The 18832-nt window shown below is 34.6% G+C and overlaps 2 protein-coding genes and 1 pseudogene across 4 annotated transcripts; 2 read left to right on the top strand and 1 right to left on the bottom strand.

Moving 5' to 3' along the window:
* Nucleotides 1-7672: 7672 nt before the first annotated feature.
* LOC106327782 (RNA polymerase sigma factor sigA) lies at nucleotides 7673-10598 on the top strand. 3 transcript variants are annotated; one of them, XM_013766029.1, is made up of 10 exons: nucleotides 7673-7829; nucleotides 8103-8791; nucleotides 8879-9077; nucleotides 9170-9262; nucleotides 9368-9496; nucleotides 9586-9639; nucleotides 9734-9811; nucleotides 9911-9973; nucleotides 10089-10201; nucleotides 10294-10598. In XM_013766029.1, exons 2-10 carry the CDS (start codon nucleotides 8175-8177, stop codon nucleotides 10400-10402), a joined length of 1455 nt encoding a protein of 484 aa, XP_013621483.1. In that variant the 5' UTR covers nucleotides 7673-7829; nucleotides 8103-8174; the 3' UTR covers nucleotides 10403-10598. The 3 variants fall into 3 exon arrangements, with proteins under 3 accessions (XP_013621483.1, XP_013621484.1, XP_013621485.1); XM_013766030.1 differs by having other exon boundaries at nucleotides 7698-7829; nucleotides 8100-8791; XM_013766031.1 differs by lacking the exon at nucleotides 7673-7829 and adding an exon at nucleotides 7850-8001.
* Nucleotides 10599-11836: 1238 nt separating this feature from the next.
* LOC106327797 lies at nucleotides 11837-14798 on the top strand. Its single transcript, XM_013766050.1, has 7 exons — nucleotides 11837-12908; nucleotides 13352-13402; nucleotides 13488-13595; nucleotides 14141-14236; nucleotides 14323-14421; nucleotides 14505-14564; nucleotides 14654-14798. Exons 1-7 carry the CDS (start codon nucleotides 11883-11885, stop codon nucleotides 14717-14719), a joined length of 1506 nt encoding a protein of 501 aa, XP_013621504.1. The 5' UTR covers nucleotides 11837-11882; the 3' UTR covers nucleotides 14720-14798.
* Nucleotides 14799-15436: 638 nt separating this feature from the next.
* LOC106326595 lies at nucleotides 15437-15788 on the bottom strand (annotated as a pseudogene).
* Nucleotides 15789-18832: the final 3044 nt, after the last annotated feature.

The raw sequence follows: 18832 nt of genomic DNA, 5'->3' as shown, positions 1-18832 counted from the left end.
ATGAATAAGGTATTCAAATCTAAAAAATTGCAAAATGTAGAATTACTTTTTATTTTAGCACTGATAAAAATAAATAGTTTTGTTCAACGTTTGGAACGTTGTAGCTCTGCGCTATATAAGTCCCGCCGGTGGTTCCTAATACGAAGAAGAAGTAGCTTCTTATCAATCCCATTGTCTTTTTTTTCTTTCCTTCCTTTGAGTTTTTTTATAAAGCTGCGTTTGTTTCCTACTTTGTTCAAATATTGGTCTTTCTTATACTTTTGCTTGTAGAGTATTGGTCTTTCATCCGTAACTTATTCTCCAAGGGGTTTGCAAGTTTTTATTTTCTGCTTCATTTTTTGGTCAGCAAGCAAAATTTTTTCTCGGAGGAATTCGTCTGCTAAATTAATCTATCTAATTAAAAGAGGAACATTATTTTTTTTGAAAATAAAAAGGTTAAACCCGGATCTATTAAAGACACAGACTTAACCTCCGGGTGGAAGGTGCAATACACGGATGGATCCTCTCCCGGATATTCAAATGGACCGTAAGCAAGAACCCATATCCGCGTGGCCACATGTGGAGCTAATAATTTCGCACTAAATGAGCGTCGATCCATGGCATAGACCAACAGGGCAACTCCTCCTCTGGTGGAAACCACTAAACCTCCGCGACAGGACCAATATATGAACATTATTATATAGAGAAAACCTTTGTCTTCTGTGGTATTTCTAAGGAATGCCATTCAATTTTACTCTTTGTCTAGAAACTTCATTAATAGCAAATTTAGTCATTTTTTTGTCCATTTCATTAAATTATTCACATACCTCCTATTAACCTGCTTATATCATAGTTGTTAGTTAATCAAATCGTATATAGTGATTTTTATTAGTACGATTGTTTGGTTGTTCAAAAAAAAAAGATTACGATTGGTTGAGAAAGTGATACTTCTGGCTTAGAAAGTGACCGTATTACGCCTTGACGTTCGGATTCAGATTGGCTATTTTGGATTATCGGATCAAGTTTTACTCTCTTGGTTTATTCATAAAAGGTAAATGGTAACTTTACTAACCACTAGAAGGGTGTCCGCGCTTCGCGCGGGATATTATTTTATTGCTGTTAGATATGATTTTTTGGATGATGTAATTAAGTGGTCTTTCTTATTTGTAAAGAGAATTATTTGATGTTTTATTGTGTTATGTAGTATTAGGTAATATGTTAATATATTATGTGTTTGTTTTTCAATAATGTGTTGTTGTGTGTATAATAGCACTTGTGTGGTGAAGTGAGCTTCTAATGTAAATTATATTGAATTTTAATAACTTTGCATTTAGGCATTTGTTAATTTTAAGATTGATGGTTTTAGCGTCAGAATTGTATTTTAATTTGTCACATTTTTGAACATTACTCTTTTAAAATGTTTTTTGTCCACTCTCCATATTTTGACCCTGAGTCATCTCCATCTATGTAATTCGCTTACCTTTCCGGTGTGCGGTGCTTCTCGCTATCACTAAGAAAAGACTCACCTTTGTGTTCTTGTTCTTCCTCACATTCATCTCTTGTGATATTATTTGGTATTTGTTATAGATCATGCTTACGAATTCCCAATTGTGTGGTTGTTTTTCACTGTGTTGTAGGTTGTTTTGGTCAATATTGGTCCTCTTCTTTTTTAGATTTTGGCTAATTTTAGGAACTACATCTCGTTGGGTTGGGTCAGAGTTCAGTTGTCTTTGATGTTGTCTTCCTCTCGTTACTTGCCGTCGATAGTCTCTGATCGTCTTGGTTTTCAAGATCTGGTTTTTGGTGATCTGACTTCTATGCTCTTTTTCATAGCTCGAGGATGGCTCCACGGTTTGATGATTTTGTTTCGTCTCCTTTTCTATCTTTGTTCTCTCATCTTGTTGCAGCTGCTCGCTTCTCTGGTAGCTCTTTTTTCGCCATATTTGCTACTCTAGGTTTGGATAGTGTTTTCTTTTGTGTATGCTTTGTGTGCTTGGAGGGTTATTTCTACTCTAAAGTTTGATCTCTTGTTTTTCGGTAGTAGGCTTCTATTCTCCCTCCCTCAGGTTGTTTCTTTTCTTCTCTTACTTTCCTTGGTGTAGGTGTGCGGAGTTAGTCTTTGGAGCTTTGGTCTCTTCTACTTAGAGCTTTGTGGTTCTTCGCTGGCATGATAGTCTTGTATGTGTTTGTTTAGTTTGTGAGGTGCTTCTTACCTTTTAGCTGGTGGTTGTGATTTTATGATGTTTCAAAATAGATGATGTTTTGATATTTTATATTAATTTAAATTTTATTGAAAACTGTGTGACCAGTGATGCTTTATATTTATTTTTAAGGATTGGATGAATTAATTTTGGTTTATATTTTTAATGTTTTTTTTTAGAAAAAAGTGTATACCTTAATTTTTGTGCATACACTCAAAACAGCAAATATTTTGGAACAGAAGGAATATCTTTTTATCTTTTCTAACATCTGCTTGTTCTATCCATGATATTATTGGTAAGATGAGGTAAGTTAGTTTCTTTGTTGATCTTTTTCCGGCTCCAAACTTTTATTGAGTTAGTGTTACTATAGTATTTGGTTTTTTTCTTTTGGTTGTGGAAGTTGTAGGTTTAGATTATGCGTTGTATTCTAGTTTTTTCTTATTAGTTTGGTTATTTGTGGAAGTTGTAGGGCAGTTCTGAGCGAAGTGACTTATCTTATCACATCGGTAACACTCAATCTTTGATGCGTCTCTCTCTCTTGCCTATAATATCTGTTTTGTTGATATCAAAATCTACCACGACCTCTTCCTCGATATCCATACCGACCGCCTCTTCCCGAATCATACGTCTCCTGTTGTGATTGGGAGTCTGCATACATAAGTTTATCTTGGTTTTGCTCGTCATGCTTCTCTTCTTCCTCGTCATGAATCCTCTCCTCATAAAATAATAGAAAATGGTAAAATAACAAAAATAATAGAAAATATTTAAAATTATTTATTTATTTTATTTATTTATTTTTTATTCATTTTGAATTTTAGTGACCAATAAATTAAATTATCAAATTTTATACAAATATAGTTAATATTAAAAGAGTAAATTGTGCATAATTAGAAAGTTCTTCGCTAAATTCCAATAATCTATAAGAAAAACGACTTAAAATGTAAAAAAAAAAATATATGAAAGACACATGTCATCAAACCCCCTTGCCACTTGTCATAAGAAGAGAAAAAACTAACTTTATATATAAAGATTTCTGTTAATTTTCCTTTCATTAAATAAGGTGTTAATTTGCCTTTCATTAAATAAGGTGTATACTTTTGAATCTGCATTAATTAAATGAGATATATATATATTATTGTACGTGCACATTGCTTTTGAGAGAATGAGAATGGTGTTACAAAATATATTTAATTTTAAATATTAATATTTAACCAATATATTTTAACCTGAAAAATAGTAAAAGTTAGTAAAAATATTGTTTGATTATATAGTGTGTCAGATTAAGATTGACATTTTTATGATTGTAATTTTTACATATTTTTCAATAAAAGTGTATTTTTTAAATCATTAGACGCCATGTTAAAAATACCTCATTTGAATTAGGGCTGCGCTAATAAATTGATTCTGAAAATCTGAACCAAATTAGACCCAATAAAAATGAATTTGAGCTGGTCGAACCCGACATAAATATCGAAAAGATCTTGTTTTACGGTATTTGGGATTATGAGTTTTATTTAAATCGAACCAAAACCTAAATGGATTTCCGAAAAACCCCAAAAAATCAAAATCATAAAAATAATGTGTACCAAATCTGATCTCAATCATTAATATGTATCTGAAGCACACGAAGATATTATTGAGTACCTAAAATAATTACATCTTACGCTTTCTCATCTTACGCGAGTAGCTCACAAACCCGGAATAGGCGAACAAAACACATTAATTTTGGAAACAAAATTCAGGTTAAGCATAGATATGGTCTTGTCTTGAACTAAAATTATAAATATTTTTATAATTTTACAAATGGGGTCAATACGTCATTTGAAAACAACTCTAATTAACTTAGAATGCAAAAAAAAAACTTACCATGATTTAAAACCACGCAAGTGAAGCAAAACGTTCAAGACCTAAAGTGGATTTGTGTTCATAAACTGCGAGATAAAAGGAGATGGTATGGCATCCTTGGGAAGACCTTAATCTACCCTATAGCTCTCTTTTATGAAACCAACATATCCATTACTGTCCCTCAAGGATCGTCTGCTTTTGTTACATATTAGGCAAACACGAAATGATAATATTATTATTACAAACAATAATATCAGGTATAAATTTATATTTGCAGAGCGAATTAGCAAAGGCAAAGTTGGGAGAAAAATCTTTCTACTACATATGTTGGTTTTCTTTAAATTCACTATTTATTGATGGAGATGGCATGAGAAACAACTCAAGAAAGTCGCAAAAATTCATGAGCATGTCATGCAATCGGCTGCAAAAAGAAAAGTAAGAGAACTCTTTTGTACTAGGCTTACTCATACCTAATATCTTTAGACTGATTTGTCTTATATTTATCTGTTGACGTTACAGTCCTACATGTTCAAGCACATTAGAGGATGTGGAGAACAATACAATCCACCCAATTGGCAAAAAAAAAAAAAAATCAATCAATAGATCTTTTTTTGTCACATAACTTATCATTAAATAAAAGGCCGTAAAAAGCCCAGGCCTCTAGCCCATGTCCATTGACGAAGAGACGTTTTTGCCAAAAGATCAGAAGCAGAGTTTTCGATTCTAGAGATGTGAGAGAAGGATAGAGATGTGAAAGAAAGAGAAGCATCACCTTCTTTTTCTACCTATGCTTTGCGGCATGGTGATTTAGTGTAGCTTTGGCAACAAATGTCACTTTTAATTTGAGATGAACTCTAAGCTGAGTGTAAAAGCCCTTTAATCAAGTGGTTTGACTAAAATTCATTAATGATTCTACAACAGCAGATCCAGGTTTCAATTCCCGGAAAAATGATTTATTAAAATAACTAAAACCAGAGAAGCACAATTGAGAAAGCGTTGAGGTGTAGAAATAGAACTATATCTAAAACCATAACTTACATCATAAACAATCTGATTTTCAAATCAAACATGTGCAACATAATTAAATTAACCAACAACCCGCCGGTACTGCAAAAAAAACTGGTGTAGGATAAGTTAGCATCATAAATTTTTGTAAGGAGAGTAGGTAAGTAAAATTAATATACCACATGATTCTTGTAAGCAAATATGTTAGGCTAAAATTTAGGTGAACTGATGGCTACTAAAATAAAGTTTGATCCTTTTTAAGAGAGAAAAGAGAGAACGATTTTTTATAGTGTCAAGCCGATGGCCGGAGACTTCTATAGCTTCGACATTGGCTTGTTTGATTCGTTTTGCTTTTTTTTCTTTGATTTTTTTTTACTTCTGGTCACTTGGTTTGTTTGATTGCTAATTGAATTTCAATATGGCAAAGTTTTTTATTGTTCTTTCTTATGTTTTTCCAATGAATTTGGTAAGACAAAAATTTCGGTTCAATTGAACCGTTTAAAATGATAATTGACAAATCTACTGCGGTTGGTAGCGACAGGTCTTACCGGCTTCAATCGTTGATGGTTCTTCATTTGATGGTGATGGAGTTATTGCTGCAAACTATGGTTATTTCGAAAGACAACCTGAAATTATGTGGAACAGTAATCTCTTTGGCTCTATTATTATCAATAGAGCAATATAAGGAGTTGTCTTGTCTTGGTGACTCCTACTGGAATACTAAAAAGAGAGTGACAATCGTTCTCAATTCAGTCTGAAGGGTGGTGTTTTTGGATTAATATGAATATTATCTCCCTTGAAATTCAACTTTCCAGAAACATATATGAAGCTTTTCTATGAAAATATCTTTAGTCATCCAGAAACAAATATTATCTTTACTGGTGTATCCCTTTTCTACGTTTGTTTTGCTAGTTCTCATTGTTTAGAACTATTTGTAGAAGGTTTAATAATAAATACAATTCAGTGTCAAAAAAAAAGGTCGTAGTATCAAAGACCCAAAACTCAAAACAAAAAGAGATCAAACTCAATAGCTAGCAAGCTATCAATCACGGAAAATAAAATCCAACAGATCATAAAGACAATGAAAATATCTGAAGGTTGAACTGATAACCCCTAAAAGAAAAATAACAAAGTTTAGGGAGGGGTTAGTGGGAGTATAATTTTTGTAGAGTTGGTTGTTTCTTAGAATTAAGAGATTTGTTAAATTTCTAAATAGTTGTAAAAAGTTTTTCATATTTAAAAAGTCTATCAAAATATGCTAGTGTAATGATTTTACGAATCTAGAGGTTATATGCAAAGAATTAAAAAAAAACATTATCAGTAAAAGCTGTCTAGAATTTAAGTCTCAACAATACTAGTTTTGATAGAGTTATAGAATTATAAAAAAACTAAAAAATTTGAATAACAATAGATTTTATAAGTCATTTAACAATAATGAAACTAATAACACTAGATTTTAGTCCTTTTCAAAAACGCAGCCGTCTAGGCGTTGTTTGGAGGTTGACTGCGGCGAATATGCCTAAATCGGTGTAGCTAGGCGTTCACCCGCATTGACCCGCGTAAGACCGCCTAATTTCCGCGTTGACCGCCTAATTCCCGCCTAGACCGCCTAAGTTTTTTTCTGTTAATGTAAAATTGAAACACGGTTGATTATTTTTTACTCATTATTCACAGACTTTGTGTAATTATTCACTACTAAATAATTACAATTAGCTATCAAACCCAAAACAAACACATAATTACTTTATTTAGGGATTTTTTCGTATCAAGCACACCATAATCTAAATGTTTAACGAATCAAAAAGAAGTTGTTTAAAATTATATATAAAAAATTATATAATTATGTCTAAGAATTATATATAAAAAATTATATAATTATGTCTAAGAACATGTGTCATCATGTTTAAAATGAGCTAATTATATTATAAATATATTAAATTGTATTTAAAACTAGGTTTCGTGTAATCTCCGAGTACTCTCCGATTTTTTGATAACTCGCTAGGTTCGGAGTTGCTTAGGCGTAGTTCCGAACAAAGGATTTTAGTAAGAATGTTAGAATCCATTAACCAATAACACTATAATTTAATAACTTAATGATCATTAAAATTTCACATCCCACTAATAATTCTTAAATAGATTCTAATATGATGCCAACAAAAGGCTAAGTAAAGGCACAATCAATTTTAATATATCAGGTAAAAAAGAAGTAATGTAGAGTTATTGTTGAGATATTATAGATAAATAAAATGTGCATTTCATATATTAACTCAGAAATCACATATGAAAAAAAAAGTTTTGTATTTTTGTTTTAATAGCATATATATAGATATAAAAAGATTTTTGATTGATTAAGATAAATATCAAATAAAATAAGGCATGTTAACTTTTTAATAAATAGATACAACATCTTGTATTGTAGACTTTTTTTATAATGATCATTTGTAATAGTATAAATAAAATAAATAAAAAAGAAAAGGATAAAAAGCATAAAAAACTAATAAGTAGTAACTGTCAAGGGAAGGAAAGAGAGTAGGCTAACGACCACAGAAACATGGAGCCAGTATCTGCTTCCACCAATCCTATCGCTTCAACCCATATCTCTTTTAAATATCCTCTCCTAATAATTATATGTTTCACCATATATCCTTTTTTTTTTATTTCTTACAAAATCTTAGGCCACCAATAAACTCTCTTGCGAGTAAAATAAAACGAAAAAAATAGAAGCCATTTTCGCTTCGTCTGTGCCACACACACACACACCCTCCTCTCTCTCAGACTTTCAAAGTTTTTCTGTTTCAGGTGAGCCAAATTAAGTTTGATCTATAATCCTTGTCTCTTAAGGAGATAACCAATTACATTGATTTCTTACTGAACACTTTTCTTTATGCCAAATTTTGAAACGTTCTGTTGATCTTGAATGAATCTGCTTATTTTTCCGAGAAACATGGTTTTTGGATTTGGGTTTTAATGGGTTAGTCAAATTTCGATAGTGGTGATGAATTGAACCATTTCTTTTGCCGGATAAGGTGAATATAATCATTTTCTAAAGTGTTTGATTTTTTTTGTTAGCAGAAGAAGAAGAAGGTTGATCTTGAGGAGTGAAGAGTTGATGAATTGAGGGAAAGAGTACTGTTAGTATATGGGATGATGGCCACAACAGCTGTTGTAGGACTCAACGCAGGGAAAAGACTGTTGAGTTCTTCCTTTTACTACTCGGACGTCACCGAGAAATTTCTATCTGTAAATGATCTTTGTTCATCACAGTACTACTACCATATTGCTTCAACAAGAAGTGGAATAACTGCGAAAAAGACATCATCATCATCATCATCCAACTACAGTCCGAGCTTTCACTCATCAAGTCGCCACACACAATCTGCCAAGGCTCTTAAGGAGAGCGTGGATGTTGTGCAGCAATGGCTACCTCCTGGATCTGATCAGGAATTGGAAGAGGATGATGATACCGTTGAGGCACTCTTGTTGCTGCAGAGGTCTTTGTTAGAAAAACAGTGGAATCTTTCCTTTGAGAAGAAGAAGAAGATTCCGGTGACGTGTTCAGGGATTTCAGCTCGGCAAAGGAGAATGGGTGCTAAGAAGAAAACTAATATTAAAGTGGTTAATTCAGACTTGTTCCAAAACAACCGTGTCAAGGGTGGTTATGTGAAGGGTGTCATAAGTGACGATGTTCTTAGTCACGCTGAAGTCGTGCGCTTGTCCAAGAAAATCAAATCTGGCCTACGTCTTGATGAGCATAAGTCAAGGTATTTACATAATAAAACTATTTATTTATTTATTAATAAATGCATAGACTAAATTTATTGTTATCTGTGTGGTGGAAAAACATTTAGATTGAAGGATAGATTAGGGTGTGAGCCTTCTGATGAACAGCTTGCAACATCCTTGAAGATATCTCGTGCCGAGCTGCAGGCATGGTTGATGGAATGTAATCTAGCTAGGGAGAAGTTAGCTATGAGCAACGTTCGTTTGGTTATGTCTATTGCTCAGCGTTACGATAATATGGGAGCAGAAATGTCTGACCTTGTTCAGGTATATATTTTCCAAATCTCTCTTTTTGTTTTCCATCAACTTTTCTCTGAACAATTTTTTCTTTTCTTTTTTTATGTTTCCCAACTCTGAAGGGTGGTCTTATCGGACTTTTGCGGGGAATAGAGAAATTTGATTCTTCCAAAGGTTTCAGAATCTCAACTTATGTATACTGGTGGATTCGACAGGTGAGGACGATAGCGCTTCACCTCATATGTTTTTTTTTTTTTTTTTGGCTGTTTGAAAGCAAAAACTGATGCTTTTTTTTGTTGTTTCAAATTTCTAATCAAAAGGGTGTCTCAAGAGCATTAGTGGACAACTCACGAACATTGAGGTTGCCTACTCACCTGCATGAAAGGCTAGGTTTAATCCGAAACGCAAAGCTTAGACTTCAAGAGAAAGGGATCACACCCTCCATTGATGTAAGCATGTTCTTTAACATTTCAACAATTCTGGCTTTATCCTCCTTGTCTACTTGTATCTCATGTTTTATATTTATTGTTGTTTCCAGCGGATTGCAGAGTCACTAAATATGTCTCAGAAGAAAGTTAGAAATGCAACAGAGGTATTTTTTATTTTTTTAAAAAAACATGTAACTTTCTTTTTCTGAGGGCAATGTGTATTTTGTGCTCATGCTCTTGGCACTCGAAAACTTGCAGGCTGTAAGCAAAATATTTTCCCTAGACAGAGATGCATTCCCTTCTTTGAACGGTCTCCCTGGAGAAACCCACCACAGCGTGATTCTCTGTTTCTGATTCTCTTCAACAAAACGACAGTTTTAGTTTCACCTTCCATGAGTATATAACATTCTGGCTGATTTGTTCTAATATTCTCAGTACATTGCGGATAATCGTTTGGAGAACAATCCGTGGCACGGGTACGATGAGTGGGCACTCAAGGTAAAACCAACAGTCATTACTGAAGTTAACATTTTATATGCTTCTGGTTGTGTGTTTTTTTTATGAAAATTGTACTCTATTTGGTGTTCACTGAAGATTGATGATATAACTGCAGGATGAAGTGAGGAAGCTTATAAGTGCAACACTTGGAGATCGGGAAAGAGAAATTATTAGGTTATACTATGGTCTAGACAAAGAATGTCTCACATGGGAAGACATTAGCAAACGGTATGTATTCAACCTTAAGCCTCTTTTTGACCCATTGGTTGTTTCATCATCAGACAAAGATCTTTGATGTTTTATTGTTGGGAAATTAACAGGATAGGATTATCTCGAGAGAGGGTTAGACAGGTGGGGCTTGTGGCGCTCGAGAAACTAAAACACGCAGCGAGGAAGAGTAAAATGGAGGCAATGATCCTCAAGAATTGATTTTGTTTTTGTACATTTTTATTACATGAGAGCCATAGAGAGCGACTGTGAATGTTGTATATAGACAGGGAACAAACGGGGAATACTCTCTTTATTCTATCTTCCTTGCTTGTTATGTAATCTGAGCTGAGAAACAAAGACAATGATGTAATATTGGCTTCAGGTAACTTACTCATCTATCTCTCTATTTCATTCATACTCCTCTTGTTCATGGAAACTCTTAGTATGTGCCACCATGTGTTTTATTATGCACACAATGTGTATTAGACCACCGGAGATCAGACGAGGATCAGGTGTTTTGATGATGGTCTTACATACACATTATCTTCCTGGTGGAAATCTACAATCTTACAATCTTATCACAATGACAGAAAAGATTCTAAACACCGAATAATGTAAATTATTAGGGTTTTTTCTCCCACTGGAGACACTTATTTAAAACCAACAATTCAAATAAAAACTAATTTCTCTAATTGTTATGGTTTCAAATAAAAAATAATAATTTTACTATGTCAAGCTATAACCTCAAACAATCCATACATCTACTATTAAGAAAAAAAAAAACTAATTTAAAAGTTTTTTTTTTAATATTACTCCGCATAAATTTATCCAGTTCAACCATTTTCATATTTTATAGCCATTTGATTTTCACAAACTAGGCCTGGACATCCGGGTCTTCGGATCGGGTTCGGGTCGGGTATTGTCGGGTCCGGATCCTTCGGGTCCTAGCAATTTAGACCCATATGGGTACCTATAACTTTTCGGGTCGGTTCCGGGTCGGGTCTTGTCGGGTCCAGGTCGGTTCGGGTCTATAATTTCAATATCCGTAAAATACTCAAAATTTTTGGGTATATTTCGAATCCGGTTGGGTTCGGGTATTTAGGACCCAAAATAGACCCGAAATACCCGAACTGGACCCGAAAACTCTAAAAATACCCGAAGAACCGCAAAAATACCCAAAAATTTATCCAAAATCAGATCCGAAAACCCAAAACATACCCGAATTTTACCTGAATACCCAAATTATATTTTCTAAAAATCTAAAATTTCACCAAAAACCTACAATTATACCCGAAAATCCAAACCTGAAACTTTTAAAAAAAATCCGAAATACCAAAAATATATCCAATCACCCAAATATACAATTATTTGCGGGTATTTCGGGTACCCGAACGGGTCTCGGGTAGGACCCGGACCCGAACCGAGATCCGCAGGTCCAAAAAAGAAAAAACCCAATAGATATTTAGCATGGACCCGGACCCAGACCCGAACCTGAATTGCCCATAAAATTAATATAAGATTGTTACTGAGTTCAAAATCAACCCCGAAACCCAACTAAGCTTTATGGCCTCAAATTGACCGTATTGGGCCTATGAGTGAAGCCCAATGGTAAGAAAAACCCTAACAAATTGCAGAGAGGTTTTGACAAAATCTCTCCTCCATTTCCATCTGAGGGAAGGGAAACCCACTGGACTGAACCATGTCCTTCCGAACCCGCGCCTCGTCCTGGACCCGTCTTCTCCTCCGCCGTAACCCTAGATCCTCATTCTCCCGTCAAATCTCCAGTCTCGATGCCTCAGGATCCGCATTTCCCGGAAGAATAACACCATGGATCTCGTCGCAGACCCACCGTTTCTCCTCCGCCACCACAATTTCGCCGGCGGAAGCGGATAGAGTAGTGCGAGATCTTTTAGCGGAGGTGGAGAAGGAGAAGCAGCGTGAGAGAGAGGAGAGGCAGAGACAAGGACTAGACTGCAAAGACATCGACGACGAAGACGAGGACGAGGAAGATTACCTCGGGATTGAGCCGTTCATAGAGAAGCTTAAGAAGCAGAACTTGAAAGACGACGGTGAACTGAACCGGCGCGAGGAATCGTCGGATTCGGATAGCGAGCTTGACGAAGTGGATTGGGATGAAGAAAGGAAGAAAGAAGACATGTTCAACAAGAAGTTCCAGAGGCATAAAGAGCTTCTCCAAACCCTCACCAAGTCGGAGACACTCGATGAGGCCTACAAGTGGATGACCAAACTCGACAAATTTGAGGAGAAACATTTCAAACTGGCACCTGAATACAGAGTTATCGGCGAGCTGATGAATCGGTTGAAGGTAGCTGAAGGCAAAGACAAGTTCATTCTCCAGCAGAAGATAAACAGAGCTATGAGGTTGGTTGAGTGGAAGGAGGCCTTTGACCCAAACAACCCAGCTAATTATGGAGTCATCGAGCGGGACAATGTTCAAGGTGGAGAAGAGAAAGAAGAGCGTCTTGTAGCAGATGGCTCCAAGGACGATAATGATGACAATGAAGAGGAGTTTGATGACATGAAAGAAAGGGATGATATTCTGCTGGAGAAGCTGAATGCCATCGACAAGAAACTTGAAAGTAAGCTTTCTGAGCTTGATCATACATTCGGCAAGAAGGGGAAGCGGTTGGAAGAGGAGATTAGAGATCTGGCTGAGGAGAGAAATGCTTTGACTGAGAAGAAAAGACAACCTTTATACAGAAAGGTAGCTGGATTCTCCATTTATTCTCACTTTTTTTACAGGAAATAGTCTTTTATATATGACGCATGATTTTCATTCAGGCTTTGCCAAACAGTAGATGTAGTGTTGTACATTGGTTTTAAAGAATTTCGTAGCTAAAAGTTATCATTCTTGGTGTTGATTCCACGCTGCTGTATATTTATTCCATATGCTATGCTGTTAAATACGTATGAGTGGGCCGGTGGCCTAATAGCTACATTTGTTTATTTTACTTAAATAAGTTAAAGCTTCAATGGTAAAATTATGTTGTGAAATATTGTTTTCGTGAACTGGGTGGGTATTGGCATACATTTTCTCTCTCGATTCATCACCGAAATTATTAACCATGAAGAAAGTATCAGGGCATACTTTCTTCACTATTCCTTATTCTGATCAGGTTTATTTCTTCTTCTTCTTTTTTATTGCAGGGATACGATGTGCATGTAATTGATGTTAAAAAAGTTGCCAAGGTCACAAAGGTATAGTTGTCTCTCTTTCAATTCAGTTGTCATTTCTCTTTGTTAATTCAATTGCTCGGCTACAAAAGAGAAACTTGTGCTTTAGGGTGGCAGGGTTGAAAGGTACACTGCGTTGATGGTATGCGGGAACTACGAAGGTGTCATCGGGTATGCAAAAGCAAAAGCTGAAACCGGCCAGTCTGCAATGCAGAAGGTAATCTCACATTACCATTTTTCATCTAGAGTGAATGGCGAAGACTACACGTCTTATTTGGTCTCGACACTTTGTACCTATGTTACTTATGGCAGGATCTCGTTGTTGCTAAGATAGTCAATTAAGTGATCTGATACAATGGGAGGCTAAATTGTGTTTTTTCTTTTTTCTTTTCTCTGTACTGCTAAACGTTGAGGATATGAGAGATATTCTAAAAACTTGAGTTTTAGGTAATTTTAGTTTATGCCTCAAAAATTAACTTTACTCTTTAGTGTTCTTTTGTGCATAAATGTCTTTAATTGGACTTCTTGATGCCGATACCAATGAAAAGCTTATGTTCCACTTTAGGTTGGTTGACATGTGCATAAATGTCTTTACTTGTACATCGATTTCGATTCTCTTGAATTGACCGAAGAACATATAACTTTTAAAAAAAAAAAGCTTGCGGTATTCCACTCTTGTTTTGTTATGATGCCGTTATACATCTTTGTTGATCCTGTCTTTAGATAGTTCTCATGGTCTCATTTCTAACAACTACCGAACAGGCATATGAAAAATGCTTTCAGAACCTGCATTACATAGAACGTCATGAGGAGCACACCATTGCACACGCAATACAGACTTCTTACAAGAAAACTAAGGTATTTATTTGAGTCCCTTTTTGACTGCATGATCTATTTTTGCTTCCTTATATTTATGTTATTTATAAACTTGAATCTGCTACTAGTTATATTTATGGCCTGCACCAACAACTACGGGAATGAAAGCTGGGAGAGTTGTGAAAACAATGTTGCTCCTAGCGGGGTTCAAGAACATCAAGTCTAAGGTGCATTTTTGCTTCATCCTGTTATAACACTGGATTCTTGTTTTCATTTCAATTTTGATTTAATAAAAGCCAATTTTCTTCAGGTGATTGGTTCAAGGAATTCATACAACACAGTTAAAGCAGTTTTGAAGGCGTTGAATGCGGTAAGTAGTCTGAGCTATATGTGACAAGAGAATCAATTTTTTTTTTAAAGAGAGGAGATTTTAGTTAAACCTCATTTCATATCTGTCAGGTGGAAACGCCAAAGGATGTTCAAGAGAAGTTTGGCCGGACAGTTGTCGAGAAATATCTACTGTGAGCGCTACTGTTTTCAAGCCTTTGATTTTCATTGTTGAGTTTTGGATCAAGTCATATGTTTTTTTTGGTCTAAGATCAAGTCATATGTTTGGGAGGGAGTTTATTACTCTACAATAGAAATTATCCTTCTATTGTTTTGGTTAAAAATAAATGTAGTAAAAATAGTCGATCCTCAACTATCTAGCCGTCGTTAATCTTCGAAAACCTTGCTCGTTTTAATACTCCAATGTTTAAATCTTAAGAATCTGAAGCTGGTATTTTGTTTCCTCAATTCTGAATTCATAATAATCGATGGTAGAAATTATTAGATCGGTTAGTTATATATATACAATTGCCCTTTCTAGCTATGTGAATCAATGAATTAGATGTTATTGAAAATAGTAATAAACTTTTCAATTTATTGAAGATACCAATCAAAGGTAATAAAAATACATAAACAGAAAATGTTAACTAAGGGGAAAAAAAAAAAACTGTATAGGTTAAACTTTTTATAGTGACTGGGCTCACCCCGAAGGGCCACCTCGCCAAAAATCTCCGTAGGGATTTTTTAGCTAACCCAGTACCACCCCGCTTTCCCCGAATATCGAACTGGCGACCTCGGTTAGTCGTGTGTGAGAAACATTCAGTACTGCCGTTAGGCCACCTGACGTTCTCAAGAAAAAAAAACTATATTTTGTTTTTGTGTTGCACTAAAAATAAAAATTAGTATTCATGTTGTTTAATTCGTAAGCCGATAACATTCTGTAGCGAGAGTACAACCTCGACGATATGTGTTATCCGCTCGGTCCTCTTGACCATGTTGTTTAGCTGGTACGTTGTGCTTCAAAGCATCATAATTTATATATCGTGTGGCTTGGAGAATCTTACGGCTCACATCCAAACCAAATCTCATTTTCATGGTCTCTTCTTCTCCATCCTCGATGCAATTCTCACCCAACCGGTCACATTTTATTTGTCGAGATTGGACTATTGCTGGTCATAAGGCCACCAAGATGGCCACGATGATTAACAAGAACTTCAAAGGATTCATAATTGAATGTCAAGAGGGTTTTGAAATGGCGAATGGTTGATTTCTTTACTGTTTAGAGCCTTCTTAGAGGTTTGTAAATTGTAATTAAACACTCGACTTAGTCGACCTTTATATAAATGTTGATTTTTCTAGGTTCATCTTCTATAGCAATATATTCATTTGTATCACATGGTTCCTTGAATATTTGACTTGGTAATTTTGATTTTTTCATTTTGAGTAAAAAATCTGGTCTTCTTACCCTAATTATATCAGTATAATATTTACTTATTTTTATCAAAAGAAAATAATTAAGCGAGTCAATTCGCATAATGTAAACCAGTAAAAAAAACTCAATTGGTGACATGTGGTAGAGTTGATTAAGTTTGAGTTAAGTTTGTAACTCAAAAATGTTATCAATCATGTATTAATTTTTTTTTTTTTTGATTTTAAGTTTGATTTAAGATGTGTTGTAGTTGAGTTACAACTTTGACTTAAACCCTTTATAAAATTTCTAACTCAAAACATAAACCTACATCAACCAAAATCCCATGTTTTAGGAGTTGAGTTACAAATTTAATTGATTTTTCTGTTTTTTTTTTAAAACAAAATCGTGAACAAACCTTTTTACAACAAGAGAAAATCGTGAACAACCATTTGAGTGTCCCATAAATACTCTACCTAAATTTATGCTAGTCAAAGAGTCAAAGATTTTATAATCTTTTTTGTTCCTAATTTTTTGAATTATTCAAACGTTTAGTCAATTATACAAAACCTTAAGCATAAATTCTATTTGATAATTCACAAAAAAAAATACCAGTCACAAAATTCTATATATATTGACCTAAGTCAGTGTGGTATCACGTCATTTTCAAAACCCAAAAGCTTAAGGTCTGTTTTCTTCTCTCGTCCTCTTCTTGCTTGCAAAAAATATTTTTATTTTTCACTTGCAAAAAGGTTTTTATATCTTCTTCTTCTTTACTTCCAACAAATATATTTTTATGGTTTTACTTGAAGAAATCAATAAGCTTAAGTTGAGATTTTCTATCTTCTTCTTTACATGCAAAACATATTTTCAGTTTTTACTTGGGCTTTATATATTATTTAAAAATAACAGAGTACCTTTTATGTTTATTAATTTTTGTTTATTTTTTTGGATGAAGATGTCTAATAATGAAAATGTTGATGATGTTGGTGCTGGTGCTGAAGACGGCGTGCTGCGGTGGAACTACACGTCGTAAGGTAAATTTTATAATTGATATGTTAAATTTAAAATTATATCAAGTTGTAATATTTTAATTACTTTAACATAACTATAGAAACAAAAACAAATTATATGGGAAGATGAGCATATTGGGATATACTTGGAGCTTCTAGATATTGAGTTGGCTAAAATTAGATACAGACAAAAGTTACCAAAAGAAGTGGGGAGAGAACGTATTTGTAAAGAATTTTTGGAGAAAACTGGTATAAGTCTTTCTTGGGATTCTTTCAAGAGCAAGTACGATACATTGAGAAATATGTATGGATCGTATAAAAGGCTCAAGAATTTTACCGGAGTTTCAGCAGATGATAATACCGGTTTGATTGAGATGGATTCCGAATGGTGGGACGACCGCGAAAAGGTACATTAGTGTATAGTTTTATATTTTACAAAAAGTTCTTGTAACAAACCTTGTTACTGACATTTATGTTATATACTTTGTCTTTGAGTTGTGCAGGAAATTCAATATGCAAAAAAGATCCGTGAAAATGAGATCCCTCACATGGAACTTATGAGGCGCATATTTGGACGTCAAGGTAGTAAACCAGAAGCTATGTACTCAACTCATGTGCAAGATGCAAAGTATGCTGAGCAAAATGAGAATGAGCAGCTGGATAAGTCTGTTCCAGAAACCCAAGATAATGATGGAGATGATTCAAATATCATTCATACAACTGACGTGCATCACCACTCACAAACCATTTCACTAGACTCTCCTCCAAGGTCGGCTATTGGTCCATCAAAGCGGTCAAACAGAAAACAAACACGTGCTGCTCCCTACGAAAGTAGTCGAGGTAAAGATGTATCCCTGAGCCGCGAGAAGAACATCCCACGAAGAAGAAAGTCATTTGAAAAAGAGATAAATGAGCAGTTCAAAGAAATGATGGAATTACGTCGTTCTCAAGTTGCAGAAGCAAAAGAACGCAGAGAGAAAAATGAAGCTCAGCCATTTAAAGAAGCATATGAAATCCTGAAATCAATTCAAGGTCTGACAAGGTGGACAGATTTTTGGTGGTCTTGCATCAAAGTGCTAAAAGAAGATCCATTTGCCCGAGAAATGATTTTCTACAACGAAAGTGATCATGATAAGATTACATTTTTGGAGGGTTATACAGGATACGATCGCCATGGAGCTTTCTCCGGAGAACGTTTCAAGGCTTTGCAACATTGCCATGGTGATCCTCCAAGTGCCAACCGAGAGCAAAACATCACAAGAACAACCATGGAGAGTCATAAGGAATTTGGTGTCCCATCTAATTCAGAACTAATGTCATTGTTTGAAGAAATAGGATACAAACGTGGATTTGGGAATAATGGTGGTGGGGGGGAATCGAGTGAGCCAAGAATTAATCTTGATGATTAAAATCTTATTTTATTATTTATATTTAATTAGAATAAATTTATATTTATTTGTTTTATTTTAAGATTTAATAAATTATTATTTTTAGTGAATATATCTTTCATGATAGTCAACATTATTCTAATATTTTTTTCAAATCTTCTACATTTTTTCAGATCATACTATTAAATGAGTTATATTCTCGAGGTTTAGAAAATCTTACAGATGAAGAGTTGCTAGAGCTGTATGATCTAGAAGATGAAGAGTATATTGATATGATTCTACAACCTTTAATGAGTATTACAAGAGTCATTTTTCCAAGCAACCAATGGTATTTGAACGGGGACTGGGTTGGCAAAATCTTGAGAATCAGATTCATAATAATCCAAACCATTGCATGAACATGCTAAGGATGCATCCAGAAGCATTTGAAAACCTATGCACAAAGTTAGAGCATCGTCACAACTTAAAGAGTACCGATCATATTAGTGTTGATGAGATGGTG

Source organism: Brassica oleracea, chromosome C2, assembly GCF_000695525.1.
Source record: "Brassica oleracea var. oleracea cultivar TO1000 chromosome C2, BOL, whole genome shotgun sequence".
NCBI classification, from domain to species: domain Eukaryota; kingdom Viridiplantae; phylum Streptophyta; class Magnoliopsida; order Brassicales; family Brassicaceae; genus Brassica; species Brassica oleracea.
The sequence above is the reverse complement of the archived record's forward strand: the minus strand, read 5'-3'. Positions and strand labels throughout refer to the sequence as shown.